Source organism: Hesperophylax consimilis, chromosome 27 (assembly GCF_061612785.1).
Source record: "Hesperophylax consimilis isolate HC1 chromosome 27, BYU_Hcon_1.0, whole genome shotgun sequence".
NCBI classification, from domain to species: Eukaryota; Metazoa; Arthropoda; class Insecta; order Trichoptera; family Limnephilidae; genus Hesperophylax; species Hesperophylax consimilis.
Window position 1 is genome coordinate 2,666,972 of NC_142862.1, and position 23,495 is coordinate 2,690,466.

At 34.7% G+C, this 23,495-nt stretch overlaps 1 protein-coding gene across 1 annotated transcript; it reads left to right on the top strand.

Annotated features, from left to right (window-relative positions):
- The first annotated feature begins 461 nt into the window (after positions 1-461).
- On the top strand, positions 462-23,473 carry LOC149410467 (uncharacterized). Its single transcript, XM_089647893.1, has 5 exons — positions 462-527; positions 14,820-15,031; positions 18,129-18,325; positions 22,087-22,259; positions 23,208-23,473. Exons 2-5 carry the CDS (start codon positions 14,836-14,838, stop codon positions 23,404-23,406), a joined length of 765 nt encoding a protein of 254 aa, XP_089504019.1. The 5' UTR covers positions 462-527; positions 14,820-14,835; the 3' UTR covers positions 23,407-23,473.
- Positions 23,474-23,495: the final 22 nt, after the last annotated feature.

The following is a 23,495-nucleotide window of genomic DNA, read 5'->3' on the forward strand; positions in this document are numbered from 1 at the left end:
GTTGTGAGGCTGAATTTAGCAGGGAGGGGAAGGAGATGTGGCAGAGGAAGGTGGGGAGATACCACGCTATTCAGATCTGGTCACCAAACACATCCAAAGCCATTTTAGGCCACGTTTAAAATCTGAATGGTGGTCTTACACCAAGGCGATACTAAGAGTATCTTCCACTCTGAAACGTGCCGCAAATGTACTATTTATTATTTTTATGAGTACATTGTGAAATAACACAAATAAATCAAATAAAATTAACTTGCGCACGCCGGGTATTTGAACCCGCGACCTCCGACTTGCCAGTCGAGAGCCTTACCCCTCGACCACAGTGACAGTCAAATGTAAATTTGTGACACCAAATTTCATTCAAATCAGTATATTGCACTTCTAGGCATTTTGTATTCCGTGTACCCAGTACGTACCTATTACACAAAGCAAACAAGTGCTTCCTCAATCTATCATTTCTTTATGGGCAGTTGTTTCTGAACGTGCGAACATATAACTCCTTCGAGTTCCTCAGTATTTGCAATCGAAAGGTACAGAATTTTCCGATTACTAAACGATATAATTTCCTTGTACGTATGAGTATTATAATAATTTGAACTGTATGTGTTAATAAAAATATAAAAAAATAATCTTTACAAATCCAGATATGCAATAAAGTTGCTACTTATAATATGTAGGTACATTATTCAAAGAGAATATTTTTTTTCCAAATTTGATATGTATTATATTATGTGTTTCTGTATAAACCAAAATTTGTTCCAAATTTGAAATTTATTATATTTTGATTGCTGATTCTGTATATACACATGCGAATTTAAAATTACAGCGTTTGTATACAATAAATTAAAATTAATAACAATTCTTAAATACTCCGACGTTCTGACAGAATATTCCAGCGGCTTGATCGTTAAAACTTATCTTTTCTGGCAATTATATCCAAAAAATCAAATAAATAACTAAATGTGAAAGCAACGTAAATAAATATTGATAAATTCATATGTAAACGTTGAAAGTAATAATAATATTTATTTTTTTAATAACATAATGAGTTGAACCTAAAATTGTAATATTTAATAATTGAAGAAAATATTAGCGATTACTAAACGAAAATTTGAAACAGAAAAATCAGAAAAAATACGGTTAAATCTAAAATGTATTTAAACCTGTGTAGTTAGATAGAGACTTCGAAGTCATTTTTCTACAGCGCTATAAAAATTATACCATTATTATAACCGTATCCCATATATTACAATTGTCACAGATAAATTATAGATTCCAGCTGAATTCTCCTGCATTGCCCGGAAAAAATCTTCTTTAAGGTGGTGTTATGGTGGTGTTTTTTCGAAATCTCGTGCAGAGAGTGACCTTCAAAATGTGCAAAATTTCAAATAACAATAACAATATTATTGAATATATAAAAATATAAAAATTTAAATGGAGTTCTACAAATTAAACTTAAAACAATAAATAAAAAACAAAGTATTAATACAGTATTTGTATAAAATAATATTTCGATTAGAAAGGTCAAGTATATATTTTTATTTATTTTTCGGAATAACTTTATTGAGTAAAACCTCAAATTGTAATATTTAAATATTGAAGACAATATTAGTGATTTCTAAACGAAAATCTGAAACAGAAAAATCAGAAAAGACTAGACTTGCAGAAAAGTCAACAGATGTCGCACATTAAAAATAAAAAAATAAGATAGGTTTATCTAAAAAAGACGCTGTCTGGATTGCATTTAGTTCGGGTTGAATCTTGCGATCATACATAAAGATAGTTGCCAATAAAAATGTGCGGTGAAAAAATGAAGACAATGTTAGTGGTTCTTATTCGAAGTATGATACAGTTAAAAGTAACCGAGGGGAATAGGGTCCCATTAGCTCAGTCGGTAGAGCACTGTCCCGGAAAGACAAGGGTCCTGGGTTCGAGTCCCAGATGTGACCGTTTCCTTTTCTGATTTTTCTGTTTCAGATTTTCGTTTAGAAATCACTAATATTGTCTTCACTATTTATTTATATATATATTTTAGTTGCAGTCACTGCAGTGCAGACTGACTGGGTAAATATGGTCAATCTAATTAGAATGACCTTATTTATATATGTGCTAGTACATTATCTGACGTGTATCCGTTACTCGGGTATTTATGAAGTATAATTGGTTTGGGGTAAAGCATCGAGGTTGTGAATTCACTGAGTGTATTTTTAAGATATTATTTTACTGTATTATTTTAAGTATTTGTTTCACTTGATCGTGCCATGCCATTGATTTCCAAGTTATACATTTTCCTTCCACTTTTTTCTTCTTTCATCTCTTGTCTCATTTTACCCCTTATAATTATGATGTGATTAATGTTTTCCGCGGTCGTTTGAGACTTTTGATGCTGTTCACTTCATGTAGTATCATAAAATTTACATTATTTGTGGACTTTACCTCATTCTAATGACCCGACAATGTCCCCGACTTTTTCTATCATTTACTTCTGTAAGCCTATATTATTAATTTATCATAAAAAACTAAATTATTTCGACTACGTATCTCATTCCAGTACAGATATAATGCTCTTGGACGTTCCCGACTTCTTCTATCATTCAAACCTCTCTAAACACTCCTGGCACTGATAAGAACAAACCTTGAAATTTTCATCGCAATTGGATAAACCGTGTAGGAACGCGAACGGAACAAACAAGAAACATTGTTTTTATATATAGTTGAAGATTATAATTTATAATCACAAAACAAAATGATATTTGCTTATTCATGAAAATTCATTGAAAACTGTATGAATAACATATGCTTATTAATCAACAAAATCCTTAATGGATTTATACACACGAACGCAACATTTATAAAAACATCACAAGAACATGAACACTACACGAGACAACATAATAAAGTTTACACATTCAGCAAAGAATGAAAGTGGTAAAAGAAACATTGGCCACGAGGGTGTCCCACATATACAATCTCCTTCCCAATAGCTTGACATCAGTAAATAGAATGAACATATTTAAAAAATAACTGTTTGCTCTTAAAATGTGCTTATGTAAGGTATGTACATCAGTGTTGCCAAGTTAGCATATTATATGCTAAATTTGGCATAATTACTCCATGTTTAGCATAACTATTATGCTTTTAGCATATAGCATATTTATTTGGCTTATTTTTACAGAAACATGAAAATAATAAGAACCAATTTTTTAACTAACAAAAATGATATCGATTGAAAAACTGGTGTCTCAATGGAGAAACATAGTTCACATTAAATGGGAATCCTTGACTTCCACTGCAGAGTTTTGGAATGAAGTCATGCAATATGCATAAAGATGCAACTAATAATAAAACCTTCGGTGATTTATGTCAGTTTGCAATGTCTATTTTAACATTGCCGCATTCAAATGCGGATATTGAACGTGTATTTAGCCAAATGAGTCTTGTCAAAACAAAACTCCGAAATCGTTTGGCGGTGAGAACCCTGAATGCCATTTTGTACGTGAGATTTGGCATAAAGAGAGCAGGAAAGTGCTGTTATTCTTACACTGTTCCTGAAGAAGTACTACGCTGCATTGGGACAAAAGAAAGTTACGACTCCGTCTCTCAGCCTTCCACATCAGCTGCTGTTAATGAAGAAGAAGAAGATGAAGATGAAGATATTGATATTTTATTTCACTAATTTTATTTCTAACTTAAATTTATATTAGCTTTTTTGGCATTTTTTAAAAGAATTTAGCATATTTCTGGCATATTTTTCCCATCACTCTAGCATATTTTGAAGTAGTTGAGTTGGCAACACTGATGTACATAGTTACAGGTAGTTAAATGTAGTTACAGACAGTTACAGGAAGTTATTAAAAGTTATTACAAGCAGTGGCGGTTCTTCCCTTAGGTCAATTGGTGTTTGACCCCCCAAAATTATAAGACAACAATAATAAATATAATAATCAATTATGTGCATCAAAACATTTAAAATGTAACGCGAAACAGCGGCGGCGGCGAGTGACTAGCAGTGACATCTGTTGTCTCTAATAGAAGCTTTCATTCACAAGTCCACACGATTCGCTGGGTCAATTTAAAGAATGTCCAATTTGGCATCTTCTGTCCCTACGCGCGCCATAGAATAAACGAGATGGCACTATATTTTTCGTCGAAGTAAAAATTAGCTTCCGAAGAAAGTTTAGGGACGCTTAGGTCATGACCGTGGGGGAGACAACACGGTGAATATTATATGTTTTACAGAGATGGTGACATAAACAAATGTCGTTTTTTCATTTTACACGCTTGTAGTGTGTGGAACAATGGTTGTTTTTCAATTGCATAGTTCGGGAAAGGATTAGAATAATTATTTATGTTGTTATCGATTTAGAATGAAACAAAACAAAAAACGTAAAAAATCATTGTCAAATAGAATCAAACACTGATTTTATTTATTTTAATGTTGTGGACAACTACATTAAAACTTAATATCTTAAAAATAATTTGCCGTAAGTACATGGATTGTGTATTTATTTCCAATTTATTATATTAACATAATATTTATTTAGAGTCCGCGACTCTAAAACTCTATAACAAATTGATATAGTTAATAATATATGGGCATTTTTCACAATATCAAATAAAGATTAGTCACACATTTTTTTCAAATGACCTACCACGACTGAATCCCTAGAGCCGCCTCTGATTACAAGACCAGTTTTAACTTGTTTTGTTATTCACAATACGTTTTTCTATGGTGCCCCATTATGGTGTTGCCTCTGTGTTTCTTCGCTCCTACAACATGTATATCTTCAAGAACCATAATCACTCCTTCCCCTTCTCAAAAAAAGCCTCCACACAGCATCCGCACAGATGATATAGGCCCCGAAGGAAATTATACGTAGAATTAAAGTAAAAAACGGACCCCGAATGGTCAAGTCCACTAGAAACTATTACTTCAAGGCCGTATAAAGAAGATTTGCCTGCTCATCTAAATGGCAATAAAGATTACGACCGGAGCTAGATTTGAAATGAACAAACCGAATACAAAAAATCATTTCAACAATTTTTATTAAAAAAATAATGTCTTAATTATTACAGTGATTTTTTGCGCAGTTTCGTTCAAATATTGACCAAATGTTACACAACGTGAAGCATCGCCTCTAAATAGATACCACCAACTAGAAAAATGCCTTCCAGGTAGATTTGAATGAAAACAAATGTTGCCACTAACTTGATACCTTTTCAGTTCTAGCCTACGTAGCACGCGCTCTGTCTCTATTAGATTTACCTGACATCGCATATCACCATCCCATTTAACTATCGTAATGTTACAATGTTTTATATTGGATAATTAAGGACCTATTGGCCAGACTAAATAACGAAACAAGCCCACATCGAATTTCTTGTATTCTTCATTATCTATGATCATACCGCTGTTGAATACATAAATAAATATATAAATAAACAAGTTCATTATGTTTATTTATTTATTTGTAAATTTAATATTGTTTTAAATCTAAAAACATGACAAGATAATGATATATAACATACTGAAATATTCTAATATTAGCAATACCTTATTAATAAAAATAATAATTTCGATTGTGTCTGTCTGTAACTACGGTTCAACGAATCCTATAACTTTTGTTTTGAAATACAATTTAATTTTCGAAATTAAAATTGTTTTTTTTTTGAGAATTTTAACTATTATAATCTAACTAAATTATTTTGATTTGTTTTTTTTTTATAATTGGAACTGATTTGTCTAAAATTCAGACTATATTATTAAAGTGAGAAACAAAGCGAAAAAATTGATTCCACTTTTTTTACCTGTAATTAGTTAAATTTCACCCTTTTCATGAACGACAGGCAACTACCGAATCCGGTCCCCGCGCACTGCTACTCGAGTGGCAATGGTGGAACACGATTCTACGAGATATTACTACGCAATAGCACCTCCGTTACTCCGTCTACTCTGCACAATAGTAGTAACATAAGTTCGTCAAAAAGCATCGCATATCACGCATAACAACAACGTTAATCGTCATAATATTTTCTAATAAGATAAAAAAAATACCTTTATCAAGTTTAAATAAATTTAAGCTCAAAAATACATATGGTTTATCTAACATATTTTTAAATGATTCGATCGAAATGTTTTTGTAAACATGTTTATAATTATCATCAACAATTATTAAAAATATAATTTAACGTGTGTGATGTTCACTGGAGGTGTGTACGACGTACGTGTACTTACTGATAAAAGTATAATTATTTTCAGTTATTACTGGTTCACTGAGTTTCTGATAAAAGATTGTTTTGATTTTAAATCAGTCAATCTATTTTGCAAGGAAATATTTACAAACTCCTAAGAAAACATGTATTATTCATATTTTTTTACTACGCTATCATGTATTTTTTCGGTTCATTGTAATGATTACAGTGGTATGATTTTGTTTTGTTACTAAGGCGAAGCACTACGTACTTATGCAAAATCACGTGTTTATGAACATGAATGAACATGCCTTTGAAATAAACGAGTATTTCTTTAAGTCTTTTTATAAGCCTAGAAAAAACGTAAAGTATCAGGCCTACAAAAACTGCTTTAAGGTTCAAAATCTCCTACTTACGAACCCCTTTTCGGTGGTGGTTTTATTGTATAACGTGGCTAATGAAGTATTTATAAAATTATTGTAAAAAAGTTAAATATTTGTGCCTGAACGTTCTCAAAATAAAATGAAAGACACTTTTTGGCAATGTTTTTTTCTTGCATAGATCAAAACATGCAGCTGGTGTTAAGCGGGAATTTCAACCTTATACCCATCTACATAAGAATTGTTATTGTTAGCGGCCCAATTCATAATGTTAAACTAGACTTTCCTGCATTTTTCATTTTCTTCGCTCTGATAAATAATGCATATTTTGACAAACATACACAAAGTTCTTCCACAAACCGATATCTTTACAATGCTGCCACATGCCGAAATATTTTTACCGGTGACCGGATACATCATCAAAATGATAATTCATCACATCTTTAAAAAGTTATATAAAGTCATGGAAAGTGATGAAAAAAATAATTTATCAACTGGCTTATGTAAGTTAGGTTAGGTTAGGTTTAAATTTTTTTTCATCGTTTTTAATGACTTTATATCACTTTTTAAAGATGTGTTGAATTGTCACTGTGTTGAGTTATCATGGAACCAATTTTATAAAAAAGCAAAAAATTTAATTTGAAACTGTCACAGATAATCTTGGCTATAATACTTTATTTTTTTAAGTTGTTTCCATTATGCGTTCATACATTTCAATTAAATAAATATTTTTTTTAGTAGTTTGCATCTATATTTTTTATTGAGTAATTTATTATTTTATTTGTAATCTAATCAAGCGAAACGATAGGAAAACCTTCAATTTATCTAAAACATATTTTTTGTATTCATAATGTACATCAATTCGTTATAAAGATTAATCAGAATGGTGATTTGGATTAAGCTTTGCCTTATGTATCTGTTATTAGATTTTCACGTTTTTTTATCGTGAATGGTCGAATGAATGCAAATCTTGGAAGAGGAAGTTAATCCACAGTTAGACTCGTTGTCGATGACAGTGCATTTTATTAACTTTTGGTGTCAATAACGGACACACATGCAGACATATATTTTAACAGCAGTTAAAATACGAAATGAATGTCGGTCCTACACGATCGGCATTTGGCGAGGATGGTAGAGTTGTTGACTTCAGTTCCTGGGTAGGTTTTATCAAAAAAAAGTTTTCAGGGATATTTAAAAAAATGTGTATTAGAGAAATTGAACATTACGGTTGATTTTGTTTGACGAGACGCAGCGTGTTAAAGGAAAATAATTTCCCTCGAAGCCTTTGTCATCTTTGGGAATGGTGTATGGAAGATATTTTAAAGGAAAGGAACGAGAGGACGCACAGTGGGCTGAAAATCGCCTTTCATAGACATAGAGACTTGAATTTTCAAGGGTATTTTTTTTTGACTAGAAATGGATTCTGCTGATCATTACTATGCTATAAAATTTTGTTCGAAGCAATTGCGTGTACAAATGAAGGAGTTATCATTTTTTAAAGAAAAATTTGTAAGGCATTGACATTAAAAATGAGGCTATCTCTGGAATCATAAGGTTGGCCATTATATCCTTACACACAGATATACTACTATTTATTTGTATTTTTTTGACATACTTCGTATTGCGGTGCAACTTGCGATTTTTTTTTTTAAATCCTCAAGTTGAAAAAAAAACTTTTTTATGTTCAAATCTATGTCTCTATGTCTATGAAAGGCGATTTTCAGCCCACTGTGTGACGTTTTGGAAAGGAAAAGGGTATGATAGATGGATAGCAATCTTAGGAGTGTGTCCAGAAGTCACGGAGATATAAATACATCCCTCCCGCTACAGTGCAAGACGATGGGTCGAGAGAGTCCAGCTGGAGAGGTGAGAGGGTCTCCCTCAACCGGCCCCTATCCGATCCGACCCGCAGGCGCCAACCAGTTTCTGAAGATCTTAAAGAAGTTTTCTTTAACCTGAAAATCTGGACAAACCTCACCCCATGAACACTGGCATCCCTGCTAAGTCACCTAACGTAGTGAACCACTGGGGGTGACCTATATGGCAGAGATCGTAGCACTCTGTGGTAGTGGTAGATACTATTAGTATCGCCCTGCTAAAATGCAACCATTCCGAATAGAAACGTATCTTGAAATTATACTATTAACCGTGTTTGATGCTCAGATCTAAATTGCCATGCACTTTCCAAACTTTCTCTCCCTTATTTCCTACCTTTCCCATTATTCCTAGCTTCCCAACATACCCGAATTGGGGATGACATAAATATAGAAGACTGGATTATAATTACACAATATTTATGTGAATACCATAGAAAAGTCCCAATTGCTACTCAATCGTCTGGAACCATTGATACTATTTCATTCCCAATCGGGGTATGTACGAGGAAGTGGAGTCCCCATAAACAGAGTCCAACTCATCTTTGATTTGCGTAGGCGTATTGCCTTTCAAAAACAAAAATTTAATAACAGCTCGATACTCATTTTTTTTCCATTTTCACAAAAACATACACATCCACTCACTCAAACGATTGTCAACTAAAAACTGCGCGTCCGAAATGGCCAAAAATTTGGTGAGTAAGCCTTTTTAGGCCTGAACAAACCGCCGCGTTCAAAGCGCGTCCGCGATCCCGTGCACGGTGGCGATCAGATGTTGTGTATGAACTTGTAGCAACGTGTTCACATCGAAGCGTTCTCAGATTGGCCGCGGCGTCCTGTGCAGCGTCTGGACGCGGCGATCAGTTGCTGCTTGCAGGATCTGCACGCTGCACGCAACGTAATTATCTCTGAGTTTGTGGTATTTCTCATGATGTCGGATACAAATACAGAGAGAATGATCAACGAAATTAGCATCTGCCGATGGTTTTTTCATGTTTTCAGCAATTAAATTACAATTACTATCACTTTTGATATAAAATATAATAAACATAATCGATTAGCTATGAATATTCATATTTTTCCGATATTAAATCGCTTATTTTGAGATGTGTATTGACTACACAGCGCCGGAACGCGTGTATTTTTTTAGCACAGTTCTATGTTTATATTTTGTACAAAAGAAGTTGTAATTATTATATATGTGTTCGATTAATTTGTTTTATGTAAGTGTAAACCATTCTTATTTTATTTTTTCCACATTAATCTGATATTTAAAATATTGAAATCGAAAGAAACTCTTGTAATTAAAATTCATTAAAAAATAGTTCATTCAAATATACATAAATTTTAACAAAACTGCATTATAGGATTCATTTTATCCTACCAACCCGTCGAAATTATTTATCTTACCAAACCGTCTTTTAAGTAAATTTACACTTTTCAGGGGCTTTTTCACCATCTTCCCAATAGCTTATCTACCCTAATAACGAATATTATTAAAATAAAAATAAAATACTTGCAGTGGTTAAAAAAATCGGCCAACTTATCCAATATATAGCCACTATACATAGGTTCGATTACCGAATTATAAACTCCAACTTAATAAATAAATAAACCGTAAATGGAAAATATTCGTTATTAGGGTAGATAAGCTACTATCTTCATCATCTGCAATAGCCGCTAAAAGTAATAATTCTTCTTCAGATTCGTCTCCAAACATGATTATGATTATTTAAATGGTTCCCGCTCCGAGCTATACCTACCACACAACCGACACGAACTTACAAGTGCCACGGACGCCAGCTGATCGCTAATTGATCGCTAGTTTGGTGTGAACGGTTCTGCACGCACACAGGACGCTGACCGTGAACGCCATCGCGGACGCAAAATGATCGCGGCGGTTTGGCCTTGCCTTAACTGTCAAAAGATGCACAACTGCATTCACTAGCTTTTATTGATGAGTACCGCCATCTTTGCGTTGAGGTCGGAAACTTTTCAGACCACCCTCGTATGTTGCGAGGTTTAAGCACTGAGGAAGAAGGTGGGGAAATACCTGGTTATTTAGATCTTGTCACCAAACACGGATAAAAAAATTACAAGCTACTTTTCAAATCTGAATTCTGGTCTACGTGAATTTGGCTGCTGCCATAGAGGGTCGTTATGCTTAAATACAATAATTCTTCGACCTATTATTTTTTTGTTGATTTTTTGAGAATATTAACATATATACACGGTATTTGTCACATGAGAACGGGTCGCTTCTACGACTCGTTCTTGAGTTCAACATCCCAGCTGTGGAACGATAGCTGGCATCTGTGTTTCTTCAAGAACCATGTTCATTCATTTCTCTCCTCAAAAAGATCCTCCACATAGCGTCCCCAAAGATGACATCATGTGGAGTTAATGGGGAAAAAAGTAAAGGAGTACAATTTTTTAAAGCTTTTTATAGACCAAAATATCTTTGGGAATCTCTGGTTTCCACCATTGGAACATGCGATCAGTTGATGGACTAAAGCGTGGTACACACGCAAAGCTCACATCAAAAGTTAATGTACAGCGCATCATCTTTTCTACCGACACACAACGCTATCAAATATTTCTTCCTATGGTAGGAGAGGGGGTCAGTTGAATTCGAGAGCGGCCGAGGAACATAATTTCATCTGTCAAAGTGACAACTTTACTTACTGACAGCTTGAGCACGTCTTTTATGTTTCTAAATTTACTAGCACACATGACGATATGAGCTAACATATTAAATAAGAAATGCATTATTAGGCTGCTTATGTCATGGCTGTCAAAGGGAACACGGAACTTAGTTGGTAGCTCCGTAATTAAAATGACCCCCTCTCCTTTTTACGGCGGAGAGGGGGACGCATAACTTTTCAAATATCGCGTCGGGAGCGGTTACGTAAAATAAATTCGGTTAGCGAAGTTCAGAACCACACTTATAGCGCGTTATCTTTTTACGTGTGTCGGGTCTGTATGGGATTGTATGGCGAGCGCTATTGTGCTTTATATTATCTGTTGATGTGAGCTTTGCGTGTGTACCAGGCTTGATAATACAATATTATTGACGGCTGTGTGCGAATTGTCTGGTTGTGTTGATAGCAATTTGCGGCGTAACTATACGAAGTCATGTCAGCCATATTATATAGTTGGTAGGGGCTTCTAAATTGATCTATCATTGTACAAAAAGTACCTATTATTGTAACTGTCTAGTACTAGTACTCTGAATCAAGCAACGAAACACCATGCCTGTCCTTGAATTGTCCTGTACAACTGCAGAATGTAGACTTACGGCGATGTACTACGTCGTGTAATATTTTAAATTGAACCGCTATCAATAACAACCTTTACGTAGATGGCGATAAGGTTTTAATTCCCGCTTAACACTATCCGCCTGTTTTGATTTATGCAAGAAAAAAACATGGCCAAAAAGTGCATTTTATTTTATTTTTTGGTTCAGGCATAAATAATAATTTTTTTTCGATCATTTTATAAATAACTGAATTTGCCACATTATACAATAAAATCATAACCCAAAATGGGTTCGTAAGTAGGAGATTTTGAACTTTAAAGCAGTTTTCATAAGCCTTTACATATTTTTTTTCTAGGCTTGTAAAAAGACTTTTCTAAAAAATACTCGATTATTTCAAATTTCAAGATGTATTCTACTCGCAGTATTTAATTAAAGCATCAACATTTCTAGGCGACCAAATTTTCAAATCAAAAACACATGATTTTGCATTACTACGTATGGCATCGCCTTAACGTTTTTTTTTTTTTTTTTTTAATTTTCACCTTATACCTAATGCCCAGGCACAGGCTTCGCCTTTGTGGGATTTTTTTGTTACTCCTTGTATTTTGTATAATTGTATATGTAACTGCATGTATCAAAAAAATTGACAGTAAAAAACAAAAACAAAACAAACAAAAACGTAAATGAAGTAACGAGTGTCTGCCAACACAGATATGTATGGCGCTCTATCATCTCTGCCTACCTCTCGAAACAGTGGTGGTTACTAAATAAATAGTTTTCAATTAGCGAGCTTAAAATCAAACGTAACTTACCTACGTTTTAATATACGCATTTATAGATGGCGTTAATTCAATTATTTTATTTATTTTACCCTTGAGGTGATTTTGCACAAAAACGGCGCTATACAAGTTATCTAATTATTATTATTATTATGATACACTTTTTGCCAGTTATGTTTCATATTAAGACGAATTAATTATTGATTGAAATGACAAATAAAATTCACCCTTGTTGAAAAACCGTTGAAGAACAAGGCCGTTTGAACCGGCCGGGAGATTTGAATCGAGTAGAAGGGAAAACCCTGTGTGGGACACTTTATCCAAGATAAAAAAATAAATTTTTTGAACATATTTCTAGAGATCTCGCTAGAGATTTGAATACAGAATTTTTACAAATGATTTTTGGTTTTGTAACGTGCTCTTATGCAGTACAGCAAGGACTCAAACCTAGAAATGACTTAAGTCGGTTCAAATGTTAAGGTTAAACGCAACGCTCGTTGTATTCTACGTGTTCACAGATGGCGTTAATTAATTAATTTTGTTTAAATACGCTTTTGCAAGGTATTGCTTTACAGTATTAAGATAAATTATTTGTTTGCGCCCTCATATACGCAATATGAATATGAATAAATAGTTTTGTCCATATAAAAACTCAATTCTATCGAGAAAGGCATACAAATACAATATTGGATTGAATCATCGGTAAAATATTGTATTTGTGTGCCTTTCTCGAAAGAATTAAGTCTTTAAACGAACAAAACTATTGATTCATATTCATATTGCGTATATACGGGCGCAAACAAATGATTTGTCTTAATATTGTCCATCAATAGTTTTGTTCGTTTAAAGACTTAATTCTTTCGAGAAAGGCATACAAATACAATATTGGATTGAATCATCGGTAAAATATTGTATTTGTGTGCCTTTCTCGAAAGATTTAAGTCTTTAAACGAACAAAACTATTGATTCTTATTCATATTGCGTATATACGGGCGCAAACAAATGATTTGTCTTAATATTGTAAAGCAATACCTTGCAAAAGCGTATTTAAACAAAATTAATTAATTAACGCCATCTGTGAACACGTAGAATACAACGAGCGTTGCGTTTAACCTTAATATTGTAAAGCAATACCTTGCAAAAGCGTATTTAAACAAAATTAATTAATTAACGCCATCTGTGAACACGTAGAATACACCGAGCGTTGCGTTTAACCTTAACTAAAATAATTCATAAAATTAGTTTTCACTGCTTTTGAATTTTTAATGTTTCTCTTCTATAGAAGCTGGCGCTTGTGTCTAGAAGAGTGGTAAGAATCAAGATGAAGAATATTTAGGGTTTTTGATTATGATTGAAGGAAATATGAATATTAAAATTTGTAATTAATTAAGAAGATAGTTTCATCATTTTGCTATTTTACATTGAAATTCTCTTTAATCGCTTTTAGTAGGGTTTATCGTTTTCGATTGTTCTGATATTTTCGGGTATTTTTTCCCTAGATATATGTATTTAATCATTGGAGACAATATTAGCGACTTTCAAACGAAAATTTGAAACAGAAAAATTAGAAAAAGATTCGGTCGGAATTAAGATGTGTAGCCAAAAATGTGTATATTCTTGGTATGCCTTGTATTGTAGGTAATAAGCATTAAAATCTCTTGACAAACGGAGTCTAGAAACGTTCGATTTCTAGCACAAAACTGATTTTTATTTATTTTTTAAATAATTTTATAAGAAAGCAAAAAAGTAAATCAAGTGAAACTGTCACAGATAATCTTAGCTATAATACTGTATTTTTTAAGTTTTTTTCTTTATGCATTCATATATTTCTATTGAAAAACATATTTTGTAGTAGCTTACATTTATATTTATTTTTTTGACTAATTGATTTTTTTATTTGTATTCTACTCAAGCGAAACGATAGGAAAACCTTCAATTTATCTAAAGTATATTTTTCGATATTCATAATGTACACCAATTTGTTATAAAGATTAATCAAAATAGTGATTTGGCATTAAGCTTTTCGAAAATCAAATTTTCTCCGTGCATCCGTACTGACGGCCTCCCTAATCGAAAGGCAAGGCTCTAAGGCAAGCTCTAGCCGTGTTCGGTGACCAGATCTGAATAGCAAGGTCACCCCCACCCCCACCTTCCTCCGCCCCACCCCACTACTTTCAGCCTCTCAACTTACGCCAATTGGGGATGATAGAGTCTCACTGGCGGACTCTCAGACGGTTATAAGAAGTAGCAGCCAAAAAAACTTCGACTAAATACTACCAACATCATCTTCATTTGCTTAACGCATACTTTTATCAAACTTACATGTTTCTATCTATAGGTATTTATAAAAGAAAATGAGTGGAGTGTGGACCCGCCCCGCGAGCGCCCCCTACCCCGCGGTGTATTCCCGCTTCACCGGGAGTGCGCCCAAGGGTGGGGGGTCCCCTCTGCGCTTCCGGATACAGGACGTCCCGGAGGATATGACGGAGCAGCTGGTCGACTTCATGTGCGAAGACTTCGCGAGCGATGAGCCCATGTGCAGAGGATTAAGTAAGATAAATAACTAATAATTATATGTATTATTATCTTAATATCTGTACACTTTACGATTGTTGCAAACGGAGGTGGCGCCCTCTGTTATTTTTATGTTTTATTGAAGATATGCCTGTGATGAAATAAAAAATAAATGTTTCATTGTTATATATCATTGAACATGAAAATACTTATAAATCTAAATGAAACTGGGAATCAAGCGCAGGATCTCTGTCTTACCGGGACAACGTCGTTAACCACTCGACCATGGGGACCTAATTATTAAAAGTCACTTTTGTCGATCTCGTATTTCAAATTCAAAATTAACAATATCATCTTGCAACTAATTTTTCACATATTTTTTGCAGCTGTCTTTTTGACTGAAAAATTTCTAAAGAATTTTTTTGTAACCTAGATAGTGTCTCTAGTTAACATATTCAAATATGAATAGCAGTTGAGACCGTTACCTTTTTTTATTTTTCTGTGTCTTGTTCTGTTTCACATTTTGTTTAGATTCATTAGTACCTATTATCTTCTTCTTCAATGATATATTACGTTAATGGGTATAACATGCAACATTTATTAAAGAAAATTTGTTATTATAAAAATGTAACATATTTATTTATTTTGCAAATAAACAGTGGAAAGAACAATACATTAATTACAAAATAAACAATACAAAATAAACAATACAAAATAAACAGTGCAAATAACAACACATTCATTACAAAATAAACAGTGCAAAGAACAATACATTCATTACAATATAAACAGTGCAAAGAACAATACATTCACTACAATATAAACAGTGCAAAGAACAATACATTCATTACAAAATAAACAGTGCAAAGAACAATACATTCATTACAAAATAAACAGTGCAAAGAATAATACATTCATTACAAAATAAACAGTGCAAAGAACAATACATTCATTACAATATAAACATTGCAAAGAACAATACATTCATTACAAAATAAACAGTGCAAAGAACAATACATTCATTACAAAATAAACAGTGCAAAGAAAAATACATTAATTACAAAATAAACAGTGCAAAGAACAATACATTCATTACAATATAAACAGTGCAAAGAACAATACATTCATTACAAAATAAACAGTGCAAAGAACAATACATTCATTACAATATAAACAGTGCAAAGAACAATACATTCATTACAAAATAAACAGTGCAAAGAACAATACATTCATTACAAAATAAACAGTGCAAAGAACAATACATTTATTACAAAATAAACAGTGCAAAGAACAATACCTACATTCATTACAATATAAACAGTGCAAAGAACAATACATTCATTACAAAATAAACAGTGCAAAGAACAATACATTCATTACAAAATAAACAGTGCAAAGAACAATACCTACATTAATTACAATATAAACAGTGGAAAGAACAATACATTCATTACAAAATAAACAGTGCAAAGAACAATACATTCATTACAAAATAAACAGTGCAAAGAACAATACATTCATTACAAAATAAACAGTGCAAAGAACAATACCTACATTAATTACAATATAAACAGTGGAAAGAACAATACATTCATTACAAAATAAACAGTGCAAAGAACAATACCTACATTCATTACAATATAAACAGTGCAAAGAACAATACATTCATTACAAAATAAACAGTGCAAAGAACATTCATTACAAAATCGATCAAAAATTACAAAAAATATAATTAGCATAGATAATGTAAAGCAAAAAAATGGTACAATAATTGGAGGTATAGTAATTAAAAGTTAAAGCATTCATTGGGGTTTGCAATTTTTGGAATATTATGCAAAGTTTTGAGCGATCGCTCACCATAATGAGTCAAATTTATAGAACATCTACATATCTACATATGTGAAATAATTTATGTGCAAACATGATTATTTTCACTGATTTAAGACATATTTTCAGTACATATTGTATTGTGCGACAATACGAATATACAATGCGCACACGTCATTGAACCACTCCTGCTAAAATATAAAATAACTATAACTCTCCACTCTCCGCCACTTATTTTGCAGACTATGTACCTTTTATTAAAGTATCTACTTATGTGTACCTATATGCCTGCACGGGGTAAATGTAAAACAGTGCACAACTTTTTCAGCAGAGGCCGCTTTGCCTGTTTTTAATCAGTCCCCAATCTACAAGAGAATTTTTTGTTTTTGCTGTGGGGGAGGGGGTTGATAGCGAAATTCAAGATTAACGATTCTGTTGATTTCTAAATTTGTGTTTTTCAAACCAGTTTCAATCTTTAATTTTAGTTCATGCGGCGTAAAATTAACCAAAACTCGAAAAAAAAATTCTCAGCCAGGGTTTTCAAGAATCACTCCAAACATTTTGATTTTCTCTATAGCCCAGTGGGCCGTATGAAATTGACATGCAGGCTGCAAGAATTGGGCCACGGGTTGTGTATCACTGGTTTATGACAAGTAAAATTTTACAGCCGAAAAGCATCACAATCCCACAAGCTAGTTATTTATGATAAGTGAGATTAAGATAAACCATTTAGTGATATTATTCTTGGAAGCCTCGAACCAAGCGATGATAGTTATAATGCATTAATTCTTTTGAGGGGGAAATTGAGAAGTAAAATCTTTAAGACATTGATAATAAATTGGATCAAATTTAGTCGGTCCCCTCGTGCTCGTTATAACCAAGTTAGACTGTATTTAACAAACAACTCATAAAGCGTACGCAAATAAATGTATTATCATCAAGTTTGCAAAACGTCACACAAGTAAAAGCTTGGGTCCAGTTGAAATGCTAAAGAAATTATTATTACAATAAATACACAATTAGCCATTTTATACAATAATGAAAGAAAATTGGATGGGTTAAAGTAAAAAATTGTTTTGACAAGGGGCGCAAAAAAATTACTTGAACCAGGCGCCGTTTGGCTCAGAGCGCCGGCCCTTCAAATGACAATAGCTCACCTTTGATCGGAGTTGAGACAATAGTTGAGAATAATAAAAATCTTATAAGTAATATACATACAGATAGTATTTTTTACTGGAGTTCTTATTCGCACCAGTTTTCGCCTTGAAATATCCTTCTTAAAATTATAATTTAATCGTCATTACAGAGATAAAAGACAGTAAGGAATCCATGGACGACCTTCGTCAGCTTTGGTTCCACTCCATCCCGGTCAGGCTAGCCTTGGTCTGCCTGCAGGAGACAGAGGATGGGAGCTTACTCACTGAGGATGGAACGCCGCAGGGGAAGCCGGTGATCGCTGGAGCCAACATCACAACGCTAGCTACTAAAATGCCAAAAAAATCGGTGGGTACAAAACGAACTTTACATCACTGCGTTGGCTACTAGTGCCAGACAAATCGGTGGGTACAAAACAAACTTTACATCAGTGCGCTGGATACTTAAGCGCCAGACAAATCAATGGGTACAAAACAAACTTTACATCAGTGCGCTGGATACTTAAGCGCCAGACAAATCAATGGGTACAAAACAAACTTTACATCAGTGCGCTGGATACTTAAGCGCCAGACAAATCAATGGGTACAAAACAAACTTTACATCAGTGCGCTGGATACTTAAGCGCCAGACAAATCAATAAGTACAAAACAAACTTTACATCAGTGCGCTGGATACTTAAGCGCCAGACAAATCAATGGGTACAAAACAAACTTTACATCAGTGCGCTGGATACTTAAGCGCCAGACAAATCAATGGGTACAAAACAAACTTTACATCAGTGCGCTGGATACTTAAGCGCCAGACAAATCAATGGGTACAAAACAAACTTTACATCAGTGCGCTGGATACTTAAGCGCCAGACAAATCAGTGGGTACAAAACGAACTTTACATCACTGCGCTGGATACTTAAGCGCCAGACAAATCAATGGGTACAAAACAAACTTTACATCAGTGCGCTGGATACTTAAGCGCCAGACAAATCAGTGGGTACAAAACGAACTTTACATCACTGCGCTGGATACTTAAGTGCCAGACAAATCAATGGGTACAAAACAAACTTTACATCAGTGCGCTCGATACTTAAGCGCCAGACAAATCAGTGGGTACAAAACGAACTTTACATCACTGCGCTGGATACTTAAGCGCCAGACAAATCAATGGGTACAAAACAAACTTTACATCAGTGCGCTGGATACTTAAGCGCCAGACAAATCAATGGGTACAAAACGAACTTTACATCAGTGCGCTGGATACTTAAGCGCCAGACAAATCAATGGGTACAAAACAAACTTTACATCAGTGCGCTGGATACTTAAGCGCCAGACAAATCAGTGGGTACAAAACGAACTTTACATCACTGCGCTGGATACTTAAGCGCCAGACAAATCAATGGGTACAAAACAAACTTTACATCAGTGCGCTGGATACTTAAGCGCCAGACAAATCAATGGGTACAAAACAAACTTTACATTAGTGCGCTGGATACTTAAGCGCCAAACAAATCAATGGGTACAAAACAAACTTTACATCAGTGCGCTGGATACTTAAGCGCCAGACAAATCAGTGGGTACAAAACGAACTTTACATCACTGCGCTGGATACTTAAGCGCCAGACAAATCAATGGGTACAAAACAAACTTTACATCAGTGCGCTGGATACTTAAGCGCCAGACAAATCAATGGGTACAAAACGAACTTTACATCAGTGCGCTGGATACTTAAGCGCCAGACAAATCAATGGGTACAAAACAAACTTTACATTAGTGCGCTGGATACTTAAGCGCCAAACAAATCAATGGGTACAAAACAAACTTTACATCAGTGCGCTGGATACTTAAGCGCCAGACAAATCAATGGGTACAAAACGAACTTTACATCAGTGCGCTGGATACTTAAGCGCCAGACAAATCAATGGGTACAAAACAAACTTTACATCAGTGCGCTGGATACTTAAGCGCCAGACAAATCAGTGGGTACAAAACGAACTTTACATCAGTGCGCTGGATACTTAAGCGCCAGACAAATCAGTGGGTACAAAACGAACTTTAAATCACTGCGCTGGATACTTAAGCGCCAGACAAATCAATGGGTACAAAACAAACTTTACATCAGTGCGCTGGATACTTAAGCGCCAGACAAATCAGTGGGTACAAAACGAACTTTACATCACTGCGCTGGATACTTAAGCGCCAGACAAATCAATGGGTACAAAACAAACTTTACATCAGTGCGCTGGATACTTAAGCGCCAGACAAATCAATGGGTACAAAACGAACTTTACATCAGTGCGCTGGATACTTAAGCGCCAGACAAATCAATGGGTACAAAACAAACTTTACATTAGTGCGCTGGATACTTAAGCGCCAAACAAATCAATGGGTACAAAACAAACTTTACATCAGTGCGCTGGATACTTAAGCGCCAGACAAATCAGTGGGTACAAAACGAACTTTACATCACTGCGCTGGATACTTAAGCGCCAGACAAATCAATGGGTACAAAACAAACTTTACATCAGTGCGCTGGATACTTAAGCGCCAGACAAATCAATGGGTACAAAACGAACTTTACATCAGTGCGCTGGATACTTAAGCGCCAGACAAATCAATGGGTACAAAACAAACTTTACATTAGTGCGCTGGATACTTAAGCGCCAAACAAATCAATGGGTACAAAACAAACTTTACATCAGTGCGCTGGATACTTAAGCGCCAGACAAATCAATGGGTACAAAACGAACTTTACATCAGTGCGCTGGATACTTAAGCGCCAGACAAATCAATGGGTACAAAACAAACTTTACATCAGTGCGCTGGATACTTAAGCGCCAGACAAATCAGTGGGTACAAAACGAACTTTACATCAGTGCGCTGGATACTTAAGCGCCAGACAAATCAATGGGTACAAAACAAACTTTACATCAGTGCGCTGGATACTTAAGCGCCAGACAAATCAATAAGTACAAAACAAACTTTACATCAGTGCGCTGGATACTTAAGCGCCAGACAAATCAGTGGGTACAAAACGAACTTTACATCACTGCGCTGGCTACTTAAGTGCCAAACAAATCGGTGGGTACAAAACGAACTTTACATTACTGCGCTGGCTACTAAAGTGCCAAACAAATCGGTGGGTATAAAACGAACTATGTGCTTGAATCATCGATACGAACATTAACTATTAAGCGCGTCTTACAGATTTCTAAGATAACTTAATTGCACTATGGTGGAAGGGATGTATTCAAACGTCCGTCACTAATGAACCCACTGACTCCCGGATTCCTACCTACCCCTCATACCCTTTTCCTTACCGGAACTTCCTATCCTTTTTTTCCTTAGAAATCCAACCCACAACCTCCCTAAATATAAATAACTAGTGAACCCCGCAATGCTTCGCTATTGCTAATGTCTTTCTTAGCCATCTCAGACTTCTTCCTGTACTGTATACCACAATGTTACTGTTAAGAAACTACATGACGTCGACTTTAATTCTACTCCGTATCTCATTCTGGTGCGGAGATATTGCGTTAAGTATGCATCGGGCGTCCCCGACTTCTTTTATCATTCCAACCATCTCTTTAAACACTGAACAAACTTTTAAATTTTCAGCGATATCAAACTACGTGGTCTGTATTTTTAAATATTGATGTAAGGAAAATTTGCTCAAGGGTATGTGTGGAGATAATGATTAAAAAATGGTTCACCCACCCCTTGCTTCTATTGATTTTCCAATATCTATTATGTTCCTTGCTTCTATTGATTTTCCAAAATCTATTATGTTCCTTGCTTCTATTGATTTTCCAATGTCTATTATGTTCCTTGCTTCTATTGATTTTCCAAAATCTATTATGTTCCTTGCTTCTATTGATTTTCCAAAATCTATTATGTTCCTTGCTTCTATTGATTTTCCAATATCTATTATGTTCCTTGCTTCTATTGATTTTCCAAAATCTATTATGTTCCTTGCTTCTATTGATTTTCCAAAATCTATTATGTTCCTTGCTTCTATTGATTTTCCAATATCTATTATGTTCCTTGCTTCTATTCATTTTCCACTATTAAACGTACGAAAAAGTAGTTTAATGTTTTCTTATTAATTAACATTATAGGACGCCAAGTACACCGATGCCATAACAACATTCTTCCGCTGCTTCGATATGATAACCGACAAGTCACAAATATTTGAGAAGTACGGCGTTAACGAGATTATGACTGCCTATGGCCTGTCTGTTGCAAAGGCCTTCCGAGGACAGAATATCGGCAGTGAACTTCTCAGGGCGAGGTAAGTTAACATTATATTACCTGTACATCTTCATCACATTTACACCATTTCATTTTAAACATAATTCTGACAAACCCCTCCAACCACACCAAGTTAATACCGTTTCTTACTTGTGCTTAAGAATAACGTCACTCTTCAAGGTACATCCAACTTTCGATATTTCTTTTCGAAGAACCAACTAAAGCCCACGTCAGACCACTCTATACGCATCAAGCCTATACTTATAATATGTTAAGTGTAACACGAAGCTATTTTCTTCCTCCTCCCGTGGCATGTGCTAGTGGGGGAGTGGGAGAGCACGGAATATAATTTATTATTATATACCAATGATCAAATAAAATATATCCTTTATTCAATGATATGCACAACCAATGTCTCGAGTGAATACAGGGCCGGCCCTAAGCGGGCGCAATTGGAGCAATCCGCTTTGGGAACAGAATGGTCAACGCCCCAAGGTGCTGATAAAACCGCACACCTACCACCTAATGCATAGACGTGAGAGTATTTTTCATACAAAGTTCATTATATCACGGACCTAATAAGCCCTGGATGGAACTATTAGGGGGGAGAGACGTCTGAAAATGTGAATTATCAAATCCTCAAGAAATGATCATAAGCCGTTGTAACTTCGTTAATAACACAAAAATAAAATAATAATAGTTTATTATGCACCACTGTGTATACAAATCTGTTAAAAAGTTAGTCATACAAGATGACTGCCAGGCAATTTCCCCTCACCCTAGATTTGGCTTCAATTCCATTCATACAAGATCGCACTAATGTATACAATCATAATATCTGAACTACTTTGGTGTTGCCATTTAAAGAATTTTAAAAATTCCTGCGCCGCACGGTCAATTTTTTTTACTTTAACCAACGTTCCAAAACATTTTAAAAAAACCTCAAATTGAGATTATCAATCTAATTTATTTTTTTAAATATGTTCAGGGTCCCCCTCTGCAAGGCGGTGGGCCTGAAGGTGACTGGCACCGTGTTCACCGCCAAGGCATCGCAGATCCTGGCCAGAAGATGCGGCTTCGTCCTGCTAGCTGTTATCCCCTACAGAGAGTTCAAAGAGGTCCACAACGTGGACTACGGAGACACGGGATGCGAGAACATGGAGTACATGGCCTTGGAGATTATATGAATTTACATAAATAGAATAAATTATAATGCACCACAAATTAATTAAGTATTTAAGCACTCAATTTTGTTTTTTTCTGTCAGTCCTTTATC

Bases quoted from the DNA above. Each gene is read 5' to 3' on its own strand.
- LOC149410467 (XM_089647893.1), top strand. From the start codon at position 14,836: ATGAGTGGAGTGTGGACCCGCCCCGCGAGCGCCCCCTACCCCGCGGTG. The intron at 18,326-22,086 runs GTGGGTACAAAA...TTAACATTATAG, and splicing joins CTAAAATGCCAAAAAAATCG to GACGCCAAGTACACCGATGC. The intron at 22,260-23,207 runs GTAAGTTAACAT...AAATATGTTCAG, and splicing joins AGTGAACTTCTCAGGGCGAG to GGTCCCCCTCTGCAAGGCGG.